This window comes from Chelmon rostratus, chromosome 22 (genome assembly GCF_017976325.1).
Source record: "Chelmon rostratus isolate fCheRos1 chromosome 22, fCheRos1.pri, whole genome shotgun sequence".
Lineage (NCBI taxonomy): Eukaryota > Metazoa > Chordata > Actinopteri > Chaetodontiformes > Chaetodontidae > Chelmon > Chelmon rostratus.
In genome coordinates this window covers 11960282-11983402 of record NC_055679.1, presented here as the reverse complement: position 1 = coordinate 11983402, position 23121 = coordinate 11960282, and the positions used below count along the sequence as shown (strand labels likewise).

The following is a 23121-nucleotide window of genomic DNA, read 5'->3' as shown; positions in this document are numbered from 1 at the left end:
CTTCTGACCATAAACCCCTTGCTTTGTATGTGTCTGTGCGTGTGTGTGTGTGTGTGTGTATGTAGGTATGTGTAAGAGAGAAAGAAGGTCCTTTTCTCTCTGCTAGCAGTGTCAGCAGGTGAGCTGCCCTATTGGGAGAAAAGAGAGAAATCGCCAAAGCATGCAAATTGCTACTCCAAGGGGAGAATCAATTAGGTGCATAGCGGCTGGAGCAGAAAGGCAAGGGGAGGGGGCGGAGAGGGGCAGGGGTCCATGCAGAGAGATGGTGTAGAGCCATGCTGATCACCTCCTCGGAGACAATGCGTTACTCCTCCTCTTCTGTCCCCTTCTTCAATCCGTGGAGTGATCCTATTGGCTAAAGCTATCTCTTCACACTGCCTTTTAAACATCTAATGTGCCTCAGCCACATTCTTTTTTTGTCCAGTCCATTTCTTTTCTAAGTATAGATTTTTGCTCGAGTCTCAAGTGTGTGGACTCTTCACCTGTTTTGCTCATTATTCTTTGTAATGATGCTCTGCTATAATCTGTGCCAGATAAAATTAGAGCATAGATCACATGATAGAGTCTTCATATGCATAATGTATATCTGTCAATACCACATTGCAGTTGCCTTGAATGTATGATAATTTGTTTGGAATGTTTGTGTTCATTTTGCTGTTTTTCACTGGATTTTGTCTCTTCCCTCTTTAGGTACATAATGTCCTCCATCTCAAGAGAGGCTTGATCCTGATTGGCCGACAGTACTGGACTGTGCCTGCTTTCCTCTCCTCACCACTCCCAGCCTCAGCACAGCCATGACGTCCCTCACCAGGACACGGACCTGCTTTTTTGTTTGCTGCTTCCTGTCTAGTCTGGCGCCTCCTGTGACATCACAAACAGTGGTGCAAGCCCCACAGGCGCATAGCGCCGGCTCCCAGGTGATCACAGCATCCCTTCAGGAGGAGGAGTACGCATCATTTCGTGCTGAGAACCCTGAGTGGACATTCAACCATCTTGCGGTGGACTATCGCAATGGCAACGTTTATTTGGGAGCTGTCAATCGCATATACAAACTGTCCCCTGGCTTGGAGGTCCAGGTGTCCCATGAGACCGGTCCGGATGAAGACAACCGCAAGTGCTACCCACCACGCATCGTCCAGCCCTGCAGTGAGCCACTGACACTCACCAACAATGTCAACAAGATGCTTCTGATGGACTATCGGGAGAACCGGCTCCTGGCATGTGGCAGCCTCTATCAGGGCATCTGCAAACTCCTCCGCCTAGATGACCTCTTCAAACTAGGAGAGCCCTTCCACAAGAAGGAGCACTACCTCTCTGGTGTCAATGAGAGTGGCTCTGTGTTTGGTGTTATTGTCTCATATGGCAATGCGTCTCCGGATATGCTGTTTGTAGCCACAGCAGTGGATGGCAAGCCTGAGTACTTCCCTACCATCTCTAGCCGCAAGTTGGCCAGAAACTCTGAGGAGGATGGCATGTTTGCCTATGTCTTCCATGATGAGTTTGTGGCCTCTATGATTAAGATCCCCTCAGACACCTTCACTGTCATCCCAGACTTTGACATATACTACATTTATGGCTTTGCCAGTGGGAACTTTGTCTACTTCCTGACTTTGCAGCCTGAAATGGGGGGTGGACCAACTACTGGGTCCTCCTCTGCTGGTCGGGAACAGGTCTACACCTCCAAGATAGTCCGCCTTTGTAAGGCAGACACTGCCTTCAACTCTTATGTGGAGGTACCTATCGGATGCATTAGTGGCAACGTGGAGTACCGATTACTCGAGGCAGCCTACCTGTCCAAGGCTGGTGCTATCCTGGCACGCTCACTAGATGTGGCGCCAGATGACGATGTTCTGTTCGCTGTCTTTTCAAAAGGCCAAAAGAGGCGTCCACGCCAGGCCTCTCAGGACTCTGCATTGTGTGTCTTCTCTCTGCGGAAGATCAACGAGAAAATCAAGGAGAGGCTGCAGTCGTGCTACAAGGGTGAGGGCACACTGGACCTGGCTTGGCTCAAAGTCAAAGATATTCCCTGCAGCAGTGCGGTGAGTACTACTAGAATGTTAACACACACACACACACACACACACACACACACACACACACACACGTATACACACACACGTATACACACACACACACACACATACATTTTGTAACTTTCAGTCACATTTCCACAGAAACAAGTTTAATAACAGTACTGGGGAAATATTTACTATGTTGGTAGTTACTCTTTGTTCCACACATACTTTCTGTGCTTTAATCTACCAGAACAGCAGGCATAGAGCAATTCTATTTAAAGTAGAATTTATCAAACCCACTCATTAAGGAGAAGGATATTTCATAAGACTGTATTAAGAAAATCCAATGATTTTTCTTATTGTGATTATTTCTACCCGTGGGACACTACAGGTGAGTGTCTCTGAAGGAAAAACAGTTGTGAAAGCTCTCCCACATGTTACTATAATGAGCTTGGGTGCACTGCGGGAGGCCTTCATGAACACTATGTTCTGGGTGTGTTCATGCTCCATCACATTATGATGAGATATTAACCGTCCACTGCCTCTTTTAATCCGCTCACCCTTTAAACAATGCTGCTGAATGCTCAGCCAAATTACCATAATTCCATTCTCCATAACAGAATTAGAAATTCACTGATTCAGTTCATTTGATTTCTCACTTTGTGCACATAAAAAACAAGGTTAAATTGGGTGTCACATGTTTAGACCATCCTCACAAGCCAAATCTCTTTCATGTATTTTTTTTATCATATTATGTCATTTATTAAAGCTGGCAACGTCAAGAAATACAAAATGACCTTTATCAGAGTGCACGTTTTATTTATCATGCACTTCTATGTACCGTAGCAAGCGTGGCTAAATGAACCATGCTCACTTGCCAATTTTGAATTCATGAAGGTGTAGATAATTGGTTAACACTGTTTTTCAGCAGACAGATCAGTTAAAGGTGTATCAATGCAAATGAGTGGTTGAAAATAATTAATTTTTATCCAAGTAAAACATTTTCGTACTTTATGAAATAAAACAGGACTTGGTGCATTCAATGTCTTGTATAATTGTGTATAAACTTTGTATAATTCAGGAAGAAGACTGAGTGAATGTACCAGTGAGTGAAAATACTAATATTTGAAGAAATATGATCAGCAGAACAACAAATAGTATTTTCCTTACCCAGACAAGTCATCCGTCTTATCTACAAGAGCTGCAAATAAAAATTTATATAGCCACAAATACGTAACGAGAATTTCATCTCTTGGTCATGGTTGTATTTCAGAAACATAAATTTGATACTCTCCCTGCTGCTCAGTCCATATTGTTCTGACCTTAGCCATGCACTATCTCCAGACATTATGAAGTTGACCCTCTCTCGTGTTTGGCTCTGGAATCGCAGTGTTTATCTATTAATCCGTCTCTGGCATGGCACACGTTCCGGGGTGCTTTTGTCTGCTGCTTGAGGGCCTGATAAATCATGCCTGGGGTGGAGCTGTCAGCAGGGAGAGGAAGTGTGAGGGAGCACACAGGGGTTAGCGCTGAGGAATGATGCCATTTCAGCATGCACCACGGTATCGCCATCGCCACCGCATAAATTAGACCCTGCTGAACAAGTGACGGTGGACTCTGCAGGAGATAGATGAGTTCTGACACACATACACACACACACACACACACACACACACACACGCACACACACATACACACACACACATGCCACCTCACTTTTAAGTATGGCTATTGCAGAGATGGAGATGGCTTTTAAAGGCAGAGAGGCGCTCTTGATAACGTAGAATCATATCAATAAATAGTTAAATGAAAGTCTTATTAAGTGATTTATTAAAATGTAGATTAGGTAATTCTAGGCTCCTTTAGAGTGGATTTGAGCCATAAATAAGGAGCCATATTTCAATATATGGACAAACAAACAAACTCATAAATCAAAGGCCTATTGCTTGAGCATTAGCAAATTAGTAGTTGTAGATATAAGCCATGTATGTATTTCCTATGAGTGTTTTCACAATGAGAACATGTAAGCTATGGAGTTGGGGGCAAACTCTCATCTCGTGTGTATGTCTGTGATGGATGGTTATCTTTCTAATATCCCATGGTCGATTTTTTTCATTTTTTTTTAATATTTATCAATCATTGCTTGTTAGTTTCTGATTACTTCCTGTGCTGCCTTAAATGATGCATGACTGGGGGCGCCGTGTCTCTGATATCATCAGAAATGTAGCCTAAACTCATCGTTCACATGTTCTCCACTCTGGGCTCCCCATGGGTGCAGAGAGCCAACATAGACACACACACAGTGCACGTACACACACATGCTCATCCTCTTTCTTGAACATACCAAACAAGATTGCTTTAAAAATTGTGGAAGTTGGAGTGCTCTTTGGGCCTCTGCACTCATAAGGCACTCTAATTGAAGAATCACATAACCACATAAATATCAAATAAGGGTCTTATGCACTCTGTTACAACTCTTACACTTCTCTTACACAGTCTTTTCCCTAATTTAAAATGGGTTGTTTTTGGATCAAAGATGGGATTTAGACCAATGAAGATTGGTATGGAAAGGTTGCAGTTTAAAACTGTAAGGTCTAAGTATGTTGAATATGTATGCAGATACAGTTTATTCATATAACTGAAGCTGAGTTAAAAATCAAATAAAAAAATATGCCCACTCACAGACAACACAAGATTTTTTAACTTGGGACTCTTTCCCATATTATCATTTGCATTTTCTCCCAATATTTCTTTTGAATTTGGTAGTACTTGAGACATTTTCTGAGCTTGTAAGAGTGTGTGTAGTGAATTGCAGTGGGAAGAGTCCACTTGGAGCAGGAAACACAAGAATTTTTGGATTTGTCTGCGATATAATCATCTTAAACAGTCTTTTAAACAATGATCTCTTTGATACAAATGTTTCAGAAACCAAATTGGATCATTTTTAGAATACAAAATCCTCTATTGAATAAACAATGAAGTCATTCATCATCTGTGATTAATTTTCAAGCCATTTAGGGGTACATCAGAGACTGAAACACTCAGATTTTGAGATACCAAATTTTCAGAGCGAGAAATAATCAAATCATCAAAATCGGTATAAATGTGTTCAAGGATACAAGGACATTTACAGGTCTGAGTAGGGTGGTGTAAACCCTCGCCACTGTCAGACCTTTGTTGCCTTTCACCATCTTTAAGAGGCTTTCAGTTAGAGTGGGAGAGATGAGTAGAAAGAGAAGTTGAGAAAAGAAGTACATACAGAGAGTGGCATGATGGGTGAGAGAGCAGTAGCGAGGATAGATGGTAAGAGCGGGAGCGAGCGGGGGGATGCGTCCTCTCTCCCCCAAATGGCCACGCTTGGCTGAGCCACATAATGCGTGCTCAACAGTATAAGTCTGCAAAGGGCCCGCATCCATAGATCATTGTGAAGTGGCATGTGACCTATAAAAAAAACGCTGCCTGCTCCCTACATGTTCACTGTGTCAGCAGAAAAAAAAACAGAACAACAAAACAGCGGGATCGCAATAAATTCACCCTCTGCTCTCTTCTCTCTCGTCCTTGATTCATTGCTCAATGCCTGTGCTGCTCTTTTCTCCTTTTGCCTGTCCTTCTCCTCATGTTCCTGTTAAAGTAGTTGCCACCATCTCAGCTTCTCATTCTGTTTTCCTCCCCCTCCTTGAGTCTGTCTTCCTCTCCCTTATATTTCCTCTTATAATGCTTTCCATAAGCACACAGCTAAGTACTGTCTCTCAGCCCCCCCCCCTCACCCCGCTACAAACATGGATGAGAAAATTACAAGGTCGCCTGTAAGTCCCTGACAGGCCACGGCCATCCCCTCATCCCTTCTGCTAATGATCATTAATTACATGTCATTAACTAACATGCCACGGGCTATTCTTCCACATTTGTCATGTGCTATCGACTTCACATTCTGAATTCACTCCAATTAATTAGATTATTCTACCCGGCCGCTGTTTCTTTGAGTCTTTTTCTTGATCTCTCTCAAAGCTCTCCCAACACACGTGCTTACCCCTCCCTCGTTTCATCCTTCACTTGAAAGGAACGCTTCCAATATGACTTTCTGCCCCCCCCCCCCCCCCCACACACACACACACACACTAATTTTTCATGTTATTAACTCCTTTCTTTCATCAGTTTTGTTCTGTGTTTGACCAACCTTTGAATGGTGTTGTCTCCTGTACTGACCATCTCCATCACTCCTCCTCCTCCTCCTCCTGATTGCGGAGCTTAATCAGTAGCTGGCTGCTGCTGCTGCTGATGAGTCAGTCTAGGCCACATCCTCAGGAAGGGAAAAGCTAGTGGATTCATTAAGAACATCCAGACTGTCCCCCCCCCCCCCTCCCACTTCACCCCACTCCATCCACATATCCGCTATCCTGCTTGCTGGCTGGCTCGCTAATTAAATCTCCATTCATGATACCACTTGTTAAAGGTCAGAATCTATCACAATATCATTATTCTGTGATTAAACAACTGTCTCTCGCTTCCTTCGCCATACTCTGATGACTGGCCTCCACCTGAACACACTGACTGAACCGGGTGCCTTGCCCTGTTGTTTTTTGTCTTTTCTTGGCGTCTTAAAAAACTCTTTTGTGCACTGTGTCCCTTTTTCCCACTATCTAATTCTCCTACTCCTCTGTGAGAAGGACTGTACAGTATTTAAAATGCTACTTTGCAAAATACACTGACTTGCCAGTTAAATTTACAAGCTATATCAAATGCAATCCAATATGTCAACAGCTAATCCAGTCCAACAGCCAACACAATAAAATCCCATGTTTATGGAGTTTATCATCATATATTTGTTGTATAACATTAAACTTTAAATATGTCTCTAATTTTATAGCATAAATCCAGTGTCTTTTAAGTGTGATTCAGTCCAACACACATCCTCCACTAACTATGTCCTGGCAAATGACCACTGGGTTGAGTCTCTCTGACATAGCATTAACAAAAAGAAGATATGAAAGCAGCTTTATTGTATTGCGATGTATGTAAAAGTATACCTTATGAAACTGTCAAGTCTGTGTAGTCGGTAATACAGACTTGCAGACTTGCTTTTCTGAATTTTTATCACTTGAATAAATACAGATTTGGCTGAAAATAAGTGGTAATGCCTAGTAATCCTTTCAAAAGAAATAATCAAAGATTTTCTGCCTGCGCACAGTGAAGCGGAAAACGTGGGTTAGGAAGTTATCTGACACGTTTTTCTCTTTATGATATTGACTTCTATTTTCAGCTCCTAGTTTGATTTGTGAGCCCCCTCCCCACCATCTCTGCATCTCTTAAACTCCCTTCTTGCCTCTGACATTCTCCCTCTCCTGGCTCTGCTTTAGTGATGTCTCAGTTTCTCTCCAAAATCGTCATGCTGTTTCGTTAGTTCCTCATTTGATTGTTTTCCCCAACCAATATTTAGTATCTGTTGTAGCTGCTCAGCTAAGGGTTGGCAGGTGCGAGCAACCGCAAACATGATTTAACAAAATATCACCGGCTTATCAAAGCTTGCCTCCTCACACTGAAACCTGCCAACAGAAAACGCAAATAAACCAACTTTGTTTCAGGCATCCTGAAAGTGTGTGCATCCTATTATACCCATACACAATCCAATATACACATTTGCTGCATTTCCCAGCATCGTTTAGTTTGAATGTGCATGAACTCGCACCATCATTCCCCATTTTGCATTCTATAACTGCGCAGATCTGCCAAGATTGATGACACGTCTTCCCCAAGATGACATCACCGTCGAGCATTGAACCAGTCCTGTGTGTGTGTGTGCCCATTTATATATTCTTCCTTTTTTCAGTTCTAATCATTGTGACTGGTTTTTCGAAACAGTCCCCAGGGTGCCATACAAGGGAGAAGTTAAATCTACTTGGTGACAGCTCTTGTACTCTGTATTCAGACAGAATTTTGAGCATGATTCAGTCAGAGTACTGAAAAAAAAAACGCTCTCTTATGGAATGCCCTGTGGATGCCTTAACAAAACGACAAAGAGCACTGAAGCCCAGCCATCAGAAACAGATCCTACAATGACTCGTGCTCTCACTAAGGCAATAAACTGCACATTTGAGTTAAAAAAAGAAGAATGTGTGTTTCAATTTTCACAGGAATAATCTGTTTGTCATTGAGGCACAGTCCATGTTCCTGTCTGTCATAAAACATTGTTTTTGTGTTTTTGTGATTACAAGATGCTACATTTTACATATATATTGACTTTTCTCCGCCACAGCTGTCAGCCACACTGACCTGTCCAACATGACTTGCCCTTGAAGTAATCTGTGGACATTGTGTAAATTTCATTCTAGAAATATTTGACTGCTGCTGGTAATGTTTGTACATGTGTAATCAGAAGTAATTATGTGTGTTTGAAAGGACATTTGACCAGCAGGCTTTGATGCTGTGTCTTCTCTCTTCCTTTGGCAGTCTGCATCTTGCTTTGTATTTCCTGAAACAGGCATTTCAAAGCAGAAGAGCCCTCAGATGACTCAATTGGGTAGAAAGTTGGACAGTTTCCAAAATAGACACTTTTTGTGAAGAGGGAAACAGGAAAATGATTTATGGAGACAGGACACAAGTAGGAGAGTGCATTGCACATCTCTCTCTCTCTCTCTCTCTCTGTGTGTGTGTGTGTGTGTGTGTGTGTGTGTGTGTGTGTGTGTGTGTGTGTGTGTGTGTGTGTGTGTGTGTGTGTGTGTGTGTGTGTGTGTGTGTGTGTTCTGTCACGCGTTGCTAGTGTGATGGAGGGCACCATGGATCAGTAGTCAGACAGACTACGTCTTGGCAGAGTAGCCAGTGGTCCATCTGATGCACATCACACACACATAAGCACACATACACTCTTAACTCTCAGCCACACAAACAAATGAAGGCTCGAGCTACATTTAAACTTGCAGAAGTGGAACCAGATGTGATTCTTCAGCCTTCCACCAGTGTATGCAGATCACAAAGAATATCACAGACAGTGTGTACATGTACAGTTTGCATAACTCACCACAGTAGGTCCACCATAGACGTGGCTATTATAAATCCTGAGAAGATCATAACACTAACATTTTTTTCTTGCTATCTTTGGAAATACTACTATCTACCAGCAGTATTTACCTTCAAATCGCAATAAACTTCACTAAAGTATTTATGAGCAACAACCACATTTGCAGCAATCCCAAATAGTCTCAAATAGTTCACTCGGTTGCCAGTTTATGAAATCCTGAAAAAGTCCTACAATCATGAAGTCTTTGCTAAATATTTCATAGCAAATTGTAACACAAGAGACATAAACTCATACGGCATAAAGCACCATGAAACTGTTTTAATTCAGTCTCATTTGTCCACTGCAGCTTACTGGTAAAATACAGTGGAAATTAATATTCAGTATACAGCAAATGATTCTTTGAAAGGATTAGCACGAACATAGTTTCCATACCTTTCAATCATCGTCAACCAAACATTCTCCAGCATATTTTAATTTTAATAAAAATATAGCTAAAGTAATGAATACCTTTTTTTGCATATGCTTCACTTCAAAGTGACTCACTGTTGCTGCATGAGTCATACAGCCAATGTTTTAGCATAGTTAAATTGAATGTTGACATTATATCTTACAGTGAACACTGCAAACCCACTTAGTCATGACATAATTCTCTAGTGGTGCCAATCATCCTGGCAGGTCAGTCATTTAGCACAGTAGGGCTAGAGGAAATACTGGATATTTAAGTGGCTGATTATGCAAAGCGCAACCACAAAGATTTTTTCCCATTTTACTCCTCTAGTTTCTTTATAAGAGAAGTTTTCCCATGTAAGCATAACCATAAACAACAGCTGTTTTGTGAAGACTTTTATAATAAAAGACGAAGTGAAGAATCAGCATCGTAAAATAGATTGAGGAATAAAAGTCATTGAAACAGCCACATAGAGTATAATAACTGCATTAAAAAGGAATGGCTTGAAGTGCAAGAAAATGCACTCCTTGGAGCCTCCAACGGTTGAGCAGCGGCATGAAGCGAAATGTCCCTCTAGTTTAATGTGTGTCATTAACTTCGTGAACTTGCAGCCAATAGAACAGGCCCCCACAACAGTGCAAGCCCAGATTAGGCCATACATCAGAGAGCGTTGGAGAGCGGATCTCTTTCAGTCCCCACTAATCGCATTGAGCAACTCTCTCTCTCTTTCGCGTGCGCCCACTGCCCCCTCTTTCTCGCCACTCTGTATCTGCTGATCCCTCTGCACAGTCCAGAAGAGAGCTCTCTTTGTGCTGGTGCTGGCAGGCAAACAGAAGCAGAGAGATGGATATGGCTGAGAGTGACCTGATTCTGCCTCAGTGCCTGGCCTCTGTCCAAATACAGAGACTCTGCTCTCCTGTCCCTCTGTCTTTCGGGAGGAACCCCCTGTCTTTCTCCTCTGTTGCTACGCTGCGGGACGCTGGCTGACATACCTACCAGACCTGAGCAAGAATTGACTTTGTAGATACTAGGCGAGTTGTTACCCGCTGTCTGATTTTTCCACACATGTTCATATGTGTACAACTAATGGTTGTTTAAATCATGCATCTGCTACAACCAGGGATGGAGGAGTTTGAAGGCATTGAGCCGTATTCACTGCTTTCCTTGCTTCCTCACTGTGATGTGTTCATAAAAGTTGATTGAGGGGAGAGGTAGTGGGAAGTAAACACCCAAATAATCTTGTTTAAGGAAGGCACCCGTTTTGGTGTGTGCAGTTATCCTGTGTGAGCACTCTGCACCACCTGTAAATTTTGTTCTTTGCAAATGTCTTGGATCATTTTGTTGAGACCTACCACAATTCATAATTTGTGTCTGTGCATACAAGCAACACGTGAGTAAGTAATCGCTGGAAAGCAAAGAAAAAGACAGAAGAATCATCGTCAAGATTGACCTGTAATCAGTGTTTGCCAATGCAGCTTGTAAAGCACTGGCCATCGGACTGAAACGTTTGAGAGAAAAAGCAATGAAAAATGGTAGCCCTCTGATTTTGAAAATGCATTAATGAAATGGTTTGAGAGAAAGAAAAAGGGCATAAAACATGACAGAAGCAGTGACAGCGGTGTCTTATTGGCAGACAATGTCAAAGGCTACATTGATATTATTTGGTATTCTGACTCGAGACGTCTTTGGCATCACAACTACAAATGTCATGTTTTGGTGGAGGCGTAATGAAAATGTGTCTGCTTTCTGAAAGGGCTGACAGACAGAAAGTGTATTTCATAAGATTGCAGAATGCGGGACAGAGATGGCAACAGTGATTGGCAACCAGCAGAAATAATACAGCATGTGTCAGTGACAAGAGATGAAAACACACACAGTTTACACACATAAAACATCCTCATTTCATGCATACGTCACCCCTCACATAGACAGACACAAACAGATGTGTTGACAGAAACAGACAGATAATGTGGACGGATATTTAATGACGGAAACCACTTTTACTTTTTTGGAAAAACAATCAATCTTTGGAGAAATTGCTGCACCTTTATTATCGTTTGATGCAGCATTCAATCATTGAGGCCCCAATACTAAAAAGTGCTCCATTTTGCCTCTGATAGACCCTGTTAACCTTTTAACCCTGGGATGATGAGGCTCCTTTATAACTGTTGGCAACACAGAGATGGTGTTTCTTTGTCACAAAAACAAGGAATATTAATGAATGCACAGAACAAGAGCTTTACTGGTGACTGTAGAGCACATACAGTCAGTAGACAGCTCAGCGCTTGTTAGTATGTCAGAAAGGGAGCGGAATTGTGTTGATTATGAAAGGCAGGTAGAGTAACACTGCAAAGCAGGGTGATATTTCATTGTGATTCTACAGAGTGACCCTGGCTCTCATCAGAGCACCATTAATCTAGCAGCAAGCCACCACACGACTTGCAGGACGGAGAGTGCGTTCTTGACAACAGCTCATTCTGAAAAGGTCGCGGTGGGGAGAAGGCAAGGAGAGGGCAGCGAATTGGAGGAAAAATTGTCCACTTTATTATGTTTTTGTTGTGCACCAGTATTCATCTTTGTTTACTCTCTTTGGCATCTCAGTCTCGCATTGTTATCTATCATCTCTCCTTCCTCCATCTGTCTTTGGTTTTGCTCCCTTTGGTCCTCAGCTCAGCCCTCTAACCATATGACATGATCTTGACCCAAATTCAGGTCATCTCTATTGATCATTCATACCACTTCATATAACCCCATGTTATAGCCTAAAGCTCATTGTGGCCTAGACCAGCCATGTTCCATTTGTCTAATGAAAGCAGGCCTCATATTTTCTCTGTGGATCAGTCTGAGGCTTCTGATGATGATGGCCTTTAGTGAAAGCTTGTGAGGAGACACTTGGTGCTTGCAAGATTGATTGAGAGCCCAGGGGGTGCACTTCCAGGTGGAAAAATACAGAATATAAGACATAAACTAAAAGACCCTCTTCCTCCCTGAGCATCCCGCTCTGACAGCTCAAACCACAAGGCAGCTGGCAGCAAATGGTTGGAGAAGTTTTCAGCCAAATGAAAGTTAAGATCTTATTGGTATATGTTCTTTCCTGTGTAAGCCCCAGGTAATTTGCCATTAACTTAAAGTTAGACTTTACCCTCTCTTGTTTAGCTTCCTCTGACTTTTTCCTGTGGTTGTTATACATTAATTTAATTTCAGCTAACCTTGCTTTTTGCTTATAATTTGATATTATGAACCAGTGCATACCCAATCATTCATAACAGACCAGCATTGCTCATAATGTATTACAAGGGCTTCACTTGAACATTGAAATCAGTTGGTAATTAATTGCTTTTCATCAAGTCATTACACCAACATTTGTATTTCATAACTCATACCCAGTATCTCACCTCACTACTGACGTTTTCTGTGCATTTTGAAAGAAAGTAAAGGCGGCGTCCACTGCCAAGGCACTTCTCCCCACAGCAACCTACCGCACTACCAAGCCATTAATCAAGAGCAATGCCTGCTTCAGTCCTAAACCCAGTGTTTCAAATCCATCCATACACACAGAATAATGACCAATCCCCAGCGCCATTATTCTCTTATCAAAACCCATAAGTCATTCTGCCCACAGTGACTGGTATGAATATCCCCCCTGCAGGATGAAATACATGCACGCAAACACAAAATCCAGAGACGCATAAAAACATGAAATACACACATCTCTATTTAATCACAGCAGCATGTCCACACAGAAAGCATTAGAGATGAACCTTCATCAAGAGTTGTATGACAGTCTCCCAACTCTTATATTTATACATTTAGATGCAATGCAGTGATTTGCCTCAATGTGACGATGCAGCACTTCTATATATATATATATATATATATTACTCTGTTCACTTTAAATCATTTCATTTTGAATATCCTGCCGCGCTGGCATTTCTGCAGTTGCTGTTGCTTTGGGTGGACGGTGGGGAATTGGGCCTGACAGAGCAGCCTCTGGCACTGTTACTGAGCAAGCGCCTGACTGCAGTCTTCTTCCATCTTCATCTCTCTCTTACTTTTTTTCCACGTTTGCAGTTTATTGCATGTGCACAAGAACATACAAATGCTCACACATTTTTCTCCCCATATTCAGATCTAATTCGTAGAAAAAATGCACTCAGACGCAAAATATTGATACGTGTTTTCAATCACCTTGAGCTCACTCTTTGATGTTTCTCAGACCAGTTACAGGTTTTGTGGAAACTAATATTTCTTCTTTGTCTCCACCGCAGCTCTTGACCATTGATGACGACTTTTGTGGCCTCGACATGAATGCGCCATTGGGGGTGTCTGAGATGGTGCGTGGCAAGCCCCTCTTCTCCGACGCTGTTGACAAAATGACCTCCGTCATTGCCTACGTCTACAAGAACCACTCGCTGGTCTTCGTGGGCACAAAAAGCGGACAAGTCAAGAAGGTAAGGAGCAGGAATGTAGGAAAAAAGGTCTCAGAGATGGCTGAATTGATGAAGGCAGAGATTTGGTTTCTTTCTTGTAGAATGTGGAGTAAGGGCTGGGAATTGGGGACTGCTGGATTGGAGAATGGATAGTAGTAGTAAGGCAGATTGACTTTCAGGCAAATCAGCTGAGTCGGCTGTATTTGCAGGAGGATGAGGTGTGTGTGTGTGTGTGAAATGGAGGGAGAGTGGAAGGAGGAAGTGTGTGTACTTCACTGTGGTGAGAATTTGAGTGTGTGTATGTGTGTGTGTTTTGAGGGGGGGTCAGGAGAACCCCTGAGGGGGTTTTATTTCTAGAGCCAAGCCTATCTGGTATCTCTCTACATCCTCCTCATCCACTGCACCATATATCACACATACACTTGTATACACCCAGTATCAGGGGTATCCGCTGTACTTTTCCTTCACTTTGGACTTTGGACTAGAAAATCCAGAACCCTAGGGGCAGATTGTAGCACACATCAGCATGTTACAGAACTTGCTAGACAGCACAGATCAGCATGTTGCAGAATCGATTAGACAAAGTTTCTTATCTCTTTCTCGAGGCAAATTGAGGGATCAGAATAGGAATTACATCATTTATTAAGATATTTACCTACCTGTATTACATTGTATCAATACAAACTACTAAACAGTATGAATCACATTTGTTCTTTAGGATTTAGGATTTTTTTGACATTTTTGTGTAGTAATTTGGTAATGCAGTAACAGGGAATTTAGATTATTATTAAATAAATAGTGATTTTAGGAAATGGGCTCTAATGGCTTTGAAGCTGTAAACCTGTGAATTCTTTTTGCAGCTAGGAACATCAGCCATAGTAAACATCTTTGACCATAACTGTCTCCCTTGAAAAACATGTCACATTCTGTGTGACAGTAAAGCCCTTGGCTAAACAAGATTTGTCCCCTTAGAGTTAAACAGCACTGGATAAGCTGGGTTTTGGCGTGTTGTGGCTTCCACCTTAGACTTTCCTCATGCCCCTGTGCCCTTCCCCATGTGGCAGCCCTTTTTTGGGCTAATGGGATGATGCACTGCTGCTAGGTGTGATAGAAGGGTGGTAGTTCCTGTGCTTTTACTCCAGCTTTCCCACACTCACACACACACGTATATCATAGGGCCATGACTGAGACTAATTCTGGGGCGGCTAGGCCAGTGAGCCTCACATGCCTGGGGAAAACACCATTACACAGAGAGGAGGAATGAGAGAGGGATGGAGTGAGTGAAGGAAGCAGAGGAAAGTTGAGCTGGAGGGGAGAGATTGGACAGAGATGGACTATATTCCTGAAATGCATGTCTTAAAGGGAGGAAAACTGGTTGTCTGCATGTGCTATGGCTGAAAGGAAAAAGACAGAGTGGAGAAAGTTAAACAAAGATGCGATTAAGGCCAGAACAAGCATTGGATGTCAAGAGGTGCTTTTCTACTGATACACAGGCAGAGTTCTGGTTTTCACATTGTTTGTTTTTGTTGATTATGGGCACCTGCCTGTGTTAGTTGTTTTTGCTCCGCACAGTAGCAGAGTGGTTGAGGCGGCGGTTTTCCGTGTTGTACAACAATAACCAACACATGGGCACATGTTTCAAACAGGGGAAATATGTAATAATATTTAATACCTACTGCTAATCTGTGATGGTGAGTGTCAGTTAGGAAGGGAGCATTTGAGTTTTCCAAGTTGTTTTCAGGGTTTTTTGAATATTGTTTTTGCTTCAGGATGTTAGAAACAGTTTCTTCCCTGGTTCTCATGCTGCTTTCCCTTGGCCTGTCTCCAGACGTCCCTCTCAAAACCACATATTGACACTGGTGAGAATCACGTCTGCAGGATTCTGGCATTGTACTCACTCAAACTCGACATGAATGAACATCACATTGTGCATGTATGTTATATTCGGGCAAAAAAAACCCTATAGACACTTACCATCTTTTGACAAAAGGTGATCAATATCCTGTGTCAAGTCAGGCATACGCAATGCACACACAGCCCCATTACAATCCCATCCTCCCCTCCCATGTACATACTTCCCCTCCCCTGTCGTTAACTGTATACCATTAGATGACATCACAGGCAATAAAAGACAACAAGACAATAAAAGGTCTGAGCTTCAGTCCACCTCCTTCATCAGTGACTTTATAACCCCTCAGCTAATGGATGTTGATTTATATACACTCCTCCACCTTTCTTGTTCCATCCCTCAACCTCCCCCCACCCCGTTTCTCTCACTTCTTCGCTCACTCACTCTATTTCACTCCTTCCATTTTTTCAGTGTTATTTATGATCCTGTGACTAACTCGTCACAATGAATAAATGTAAGCATTACGGTAAAAGAGAGCGGATGGACTTTAATGCAGTGGTGTTTGGGTTGAGCTAAATGTTACTGTTTGCAAGCTCACGTTTATGACATCATGAAGTTGAGCTGGGCAGGGAGCTGAGTGAATTAAATTCAATTTGCTAGTGAAATTGTTTTATGTAATGGGGGTGAGAGTAAATTTTTGCTAGTATAACACAAGGTCTTTGGACCACACTGCAGACACGGCTGTATTTCTACAGTATAGTGATGAGGACAGTCATTAACAATGCACATTCCACAGCCCTTAAAGCTAACCTTAACTATCACAACTACATGCTTAACCCTGACTTCAACCTAAACTACAGATGAGTTGGAGTTGTAGAACAATATGTGAGAAAGCACCAGTGACAGACTTGGGTGGTTAGACTCCATTAAAGCTGAGTGTCTTGATGTAATGTGGGCCCATGAAGACAGGACATGTTTCTCTGGAGCTTAGACGCCTGTGGTGATGGAGTGATTCTCCTGGAAAAATCTGAAGAACACTGTGGTCTGGGGTGAGGAGTGGGGGTGGTGTGGTGGATTGTATAGTTGTTCTGAAAGATGAGCAGAATGATGATCTTGTGGCTGTGGGAAAGCAAAAGTGACAGAAAATGTGGAAAGTAAGGTTGGCTGGGAAAGAATGAAAGATGAGCAGAGTGATGATCTCGTGGGTGTGGGAAAGCAAAAGTGACAGAAAATCTGGAAAGTAAGGTTGGCCCGGAAAGAAACAACAGACATTCACCAGCCAAAATGTCCTCACTTTGCTCTCATATTCTACCAATTTTAAGTTTGTCCTCACAATGATAGCAGTACTAGACCACACACATACATAACCCGTGACTTAGACGTCTCAGATGCTGAGTAGCTGTGTTGTGTAAAGTCCAGATCGACACAGTCTAAGCTGAATTTCGTAACACCCTCCTGTCAGCATAAAACAGGCAGTGCTGTCGAATCAGTTGTATTCTGAACATACCCGCAGCTACTGCCATGCCTGGCCTTTACTGTCTCACACAAGGCTTAAAACCTCACATCACACAGGGCTTATATGATCTGTACACCTCCGTGCCTTTTCCGTTCTTTTCATTTCCAACATAGTTCGAGCTGTTTTGAATTGAATCTGCTCCTCACCACACTTTCCAGCAACTTTCTCCTCTTATTTCTTTGCTTCCCCTCCCTTTCTCCACCTCTGCTTGCCCTCTCCTCATAATTTCCCTCTTCCTTTTCCCTTCATCTCCCTCCCTCCCTCCGTCTATCTGTCCATGGCTGAGTGGAGTTGCTGTGAGAGCTCTTTGATGGCTACCTCCTGCCATTGGAAGTGAATGGACCATATGGCTTCTGTCAGCCTGTCCATCGGTCAGTTTGTGTGTGTGCGTTGGTCTGTGGCTATTAGGAGATGGAGATGTGATGGAGATAAAAGGCTGTGGCTGGGTAAGGTTTAAACCCATTTGCTGCAGGTCAGTGCACAGGAGCAGGTCAAGGGGAAAGCCTTAACCCCCTGCAGGCTTTGGTTTAGTTCATGGTCATCTGGTCAGGCTACACATTAGCATGACAGGTACACTTGTGTATGCGGACACATATGCATGATACTCACACACTGCACACTATTGCATGAATCAAGATAAGCGTGCATGCATCATTGAACACCCGCACACTACAGGATGCTGGACAAAGGCTGACCAGGTACCTCCATGGTGCCGTGGATGGAGAGGTAGACGAGGAGACGAGAGGGTGGTGTGAAGAGAGGGAAAAGATGAGATTGAGGGCCACCTGCCGAGGTGCTAATGCATCTCCACTCTGCCCATCCCGATGGGGGAGCATTGGCGCTCAATACAATGAGCAGCTAACCTTGAACTTGACAGAGGCACAAAAATGAGCCAAGCATGGCATGCAAAGGTAGTAGGGTCAAAGAAGCTGAAGATAGATGTGTGTATTTCTGTGCCCTAGATATTACCAGTTTATACAAAACACAGCTAAAAGTGTTCTGTATAAATATATAGCATATATATATGCTTTTTGAGTGATGCACAGATGGGAGAACATAAAGAAGAAAAAAATGTGTTTTTCACGCGACATTTGTCAGCATTTGGCCAAAGAGCGAAGAGCAGGGTCTTAACTGCAGTCACCACTTTTGAATCAAAATCAAATCAAACAGAGAGGAGGCAAGAAGAAGCAAACACCCAGGAAGAAAGATAGAAGAGAATTTGGGTGACAAGGAAGTGAGAGGACAGGATAGACATGACAGATGAAGATCGAGACAGGTGAATGAATGGTGGTTTGCAGGGCTATGGCCTCTTGAGGGAAAGGAGAAAAGCTTGTAGGAATAGTGTGGAGACAGAGAGAGAGATCTGTCATTTAATGTTGTCAGGGGAGATGGCACGAGCAGGTCAATTCCAACGCTGAATGGTTAATGGTTGTTGTCGGGAAGGGAAAGGTCAAGCTCTCACTTTTGACTCAACCTCTGCCAATTTTGACTGCAAGCTTCATACTCTGTACAGCTCTCTCCAGCTACAGTAATCGTTTTGCCTTTCACTACCTGTCTGCCGCCCTCCTCCTCACAAACATGCTATTTATTTTTCATTTAATGTTTCCACTCACTTGTTTTCCTCTGCCATGTCACTCTTTGTTAACTCTTCCTCACATGCTTTCTATCCATGCCACGCATGTCTAACTGAAATTCGAATTCTTCAGGTCATCCCTTCCCTAAATGAAAATTTCCACTGAGCATCTCAGTTTGATCAGGTTGACTGCACAAGTGTTTTAAAAAGCCGATGGAGATCAGGGAAGCTCATTTCACACTACTACGTCAGTGTGTTTTCATATGAAAGTTTAGTAGTAAGACTAAGTATCCCCCTGTATCTGTGAAAAGTTCTCTTATCTATTGACTCTCTGTGTGGAAATGTGAGGACACTGATTTTTATTAGCTACACAAAGGTTTTGTTGTGTTAAGATAAAAAAATCTGACTGGATTTTTTCTCAGCAACAATTTAAACCTCCTCAAACCTAATCAGGTAACAATAGTTTAGATTGCAGAGCCACATTGATTGAAATATATGTCCAATTACTTTCTTTTGAATATACTACAATGGCAATTAACATTGTATTTCTGTGGCACCCCCTGTCTAATGAATGAACAGGGCTGCTCTGCTAACTGGCTTTGCTGTTGGCACAACAGATTATAGATGGATAGATAGAAGCGTGTGTGGGAGTGAGCGCTTTTACTTGAGATATTTATTGCTCTGGACCAGTCCCATATGTTTTGTGAGTTGATTGTGTCCGTTTTGCGTGGGTGTGTGCGCTTGTGTGTGTGTGTGTGTGTGTGCTTGTTTGTGCGTGTGTGTATGATGGGTTGGTTAGCCCCAGATGCAGATTATTGAAATGGGCTGAGCTGAGCCGTGGTCAGTGGAGCAGAGGATTAACTGCTTAGAGCTAATGATGAAATATGCTTTAGGACGAGCAGGCATCGTGTGTGCATGTGTGTGCGTGCGCATGGACAGTGGTTTATGATTTAGGCCCCCCTCCCCACCCTTGTTGTGCTACAAACACAATACTCCTCAACACAGGTGCACACACTTGTATACACTGCTACTATCACCCTGGCTAGTAGCCATTACAACCCCACCCAGTAGTCCATTCATTCTGGCCAGTGGTCTAAACCACTGCTGAATGTCAATGTTCCTGTACTGTTAAGTATTCCTCAGCTGTCTTCCTAGTTGCCTTGGCACTGTTCGTGTGTGTGTGTGTGCGTGTGTTGCTGCTCCCACAGCAGCTAGCGTAGCAGCACACACTAAAGCAAGCTCAGTCGTGAGTTGCCATGGCAGCACAGGCTGTTCAACGCGACGGATAGAATGTATAGTGCGCCAGGAAGACGCACACACACGCAAATATCTGAGAGTATATTGTAATATTCTCTGTATTTAATTCCCAGGGAAGCTCGCAGCACTCCAAACGCGTTCTGCCGATACAGTGGCACACATTAAGATGATCTGATCCGATGATAGCGGGCTGGTGCTCGATGACAGGTGCCGTCCACCTCACAGCTATAAGGCTGATTGAACACACACTATTAATGTGGTTGTGTTTTCGTCTCACTGTATTAACTGTTGTCTGTTACCCTGCTTTGCTCTGCTTTGTTGTAGTGATAGAAAGGCATGTCAAGGGGAATCAGTCAGTGGGAACCCCTTGGCAGCCCCCGCCACCCCCCCTTCACCTCATGCTTCTTGTCGTAGCTTTTTTTTTTTTTTTTTTTTTTGCACCATTGTTCCTGGCCAATTGTTTCTACATACATCTTCTGGTAATTGCCTAGTGCACAATGTTTGCCTAGGCCCCCTTCCAAAGTCCAATTTCTCCTCTAGATTTAAGGAGCTTGTAAATAGTGTGTGTGTGTTGTGCTTGTATATGAGTCCCTATGTATATATTAGTCAATTCTGTGCTGAAAATCACGGGAGCTAATGAGAAGTGAAGTCCAGTAATGGCCTGGGAAGAGGATCAGAAGGTAGTGGCTGCCTTGTGTGCGCTCAATCCCCACAATACTTGCCGTGCCTGCTGCCAACACAAAACCCCTCGTCCAGTAGCCAGTCTGACTGGGCAGCAGGCAGAGTCCATGTTGAATTCAGTCAGAAAGCATTCGCTTGTTGATGGATATAGGGCAGAGTAGGAGGGAGGAAGGGATAGAGAGGGGAGGTGAGGAATAGAGGATGTGCTGGAGAGAAAGAAAAATGCATGGAGACTGGGCATGGCTTGGGATTGGAGGATGAAACCGATGTAGAGTTGAAAAAAGACAAGGAGATGAAGATAAGGAGATGGATGGATGGCTGGATGCGTGATGGCGAACCAGAAAAGACAGATGGAGAGATGCAGAGACAGATATATTGCTGGGAGATTGAATGTGCAACACATGGCGAGGGTGAGAGATAGAAAGTAGAGACGGGTGGATGCAAAGATAAAGTGAGGGCTAAATAATCCAAGAGAAAAAAAATGAAGTGGTGGAGAGACATGGAAACAGAGAGTGAGGTAGAAGTAGAAAGCAAGGGGCCACCAGGGAGTGATAGAGCATGTCTTCCAGACCATTATGGAAGTTACCCCTGTGCACGCACACACACATGCAAGTACATACACCTCAACTTTTCCATCTGGCCATTCAGCGAGACACAATGTTTAGTTGATGAAAGACACAAGGAAAGCAATCTCTCCTCTGATTTAGACAGAGTATCACATGGCGCTCAGGTTAGCAAAGAGCAACGCTGTGCACCCTGACTCAACAGATAGACACAGTGCCCTGATACGGGAGATGACATTGCTCGTGCTTTCAACGTGTTGGGCTGTCAACCTTTATGTGTGTGCGTATGTGGCGGTATGCAAAAATAGCTGTTCACCTCACGTGTGTCATTCAGGTGTGTATTTATAGATGCCATTGCTGCAGCTCGGCCTCATCCCTCCTTTCCTGGGCTCCTTTATAATTGATGAGCCGCCAGGGGCTGAGCAGGGCAATGGCGCACACATACATACAAACACACACACGACCAACCTTGATAACCAGCTGCTTCACTGCACGTTGACACCGTGTTTGCACACACATACACACACGCACACTAAGTCAGAACCACTCGATTGCTTTAAGCTCCTGTGTTGCTGCAGCTGGTCACAAAGGTGAGCCTCCAGCTATGAATCATGGTCCATGTAGTGCTGCAGCCTGGATGCTGTTCATATTGCTCTGACTTTCTGATTAGCTGCAACAGCTCTTCGTCTCTTTTTTTATTTAGAGAGAATTTTTTCTTAAATGAGAAACAGAGGCTGAATGGCTACAGAGAGGAGAGGACCGCAGAGAAAAGCCTAAGAGTGAAAAGGGCAAAATTGGTGAGCAAGAATGATGGGTGAAAGCTAGAGATGGAGAGAATGTCGAGAAAGGGTAAAGGGAGACAGTCTGATGGGAGGAGAGGGTGAGAGTGGAGAAATAGTGTTTGACGTTCATTTCACTCTTGTGAGTCTGCACCTATTGAGAAGAGTACCAGTATGTGGCAGCCTATTGAGCTGTGAGTGATTTGAGTGGCTATTCTCTGCAGTGTGTACGTGGAGTTGAAAGGCTTGAGCCAGCAGAGAAGTTGGAGAGAGAAAATGACTAACTTCAGTATGATCTTTGCATTTCCTGGCAGTTTGAACTGTAGTTGACTCTGATGTGTTGCTGGCTCAGGGTTAAGACAAGGTTGGCTGCTGGGAATGATGAGTCAAGGTCTAGGGACATAAACAAATCAAAGGGCTGACACTGACTTTGGATTTTGCGCTTTGATCGGGAGTATAATTTGCGCCTGTCATTTTTTTTTTATCTTTCTTCAGTGGATGGTTCGTCTCGTACTTCAGCAGAAAATCTCTTGTTCTGAGACCTTGGTGGAGAACAGCATTTTGTCCGTTCAAATTACTTTTGTGTAGTACTGTCTGTGTTTCCCCTTGTGTGGAGTGAAGGACTGCAGCAATCTTGCCATGTTTTGACTGTGAAGAATATGTTGAGATCTGCTGTGTGTGTGGGCACGACACGAACATAACATGAAAACCTTGGAAGCCTTATGCAGTCCAGTACAGTCGTCCTTTTTGTCATGTTTATAATATTGAATTTTTGATGAGGCTGATCGAGTCACTTCCAAAGTCATTTTGGTCTACACAAATGCCTGCTGAGCGTTGCCAGACCACAGTGAGCAAAGCAAAAATTGTGGGTTGGCTTTGTGAAGCTGGGAAATGCTTAATTTGTGGACCATTTAAATATTCATGCAGCGTGTTCATCAGTGTTTCAGATAGTGGGCAATGCAGTCTCATCCATGTTAAGACGCCATTAAGAAACA

The 23121-nt window shown here is 43.2% G+C and overlaps 1 protein-coding gene across 1 annotated transcript in view; it reads left to right on the top strand.

Moving 5' to 3' along the window:
• Window positions 1-794: 794 nt before the first annotated feature.
• The window catches only part of plxna4 (plexin A4), a 210804-nt gene continuing 188477 nt past the window's right edge, over window positions 795-23121 (top strand). The window contains exons 1-2 of the mRNA XM_041963491.1: window positions 795-2039; window positions 13747-13929. Of these exons, the coding sequence (XP_041819425.1) occupies window positions 795-2039; window positions 13747-13929 (1428 nt within the window). The remainder of the gene's footprint in view (window positions 2040-13746; window positions 13930-23121) is intronic.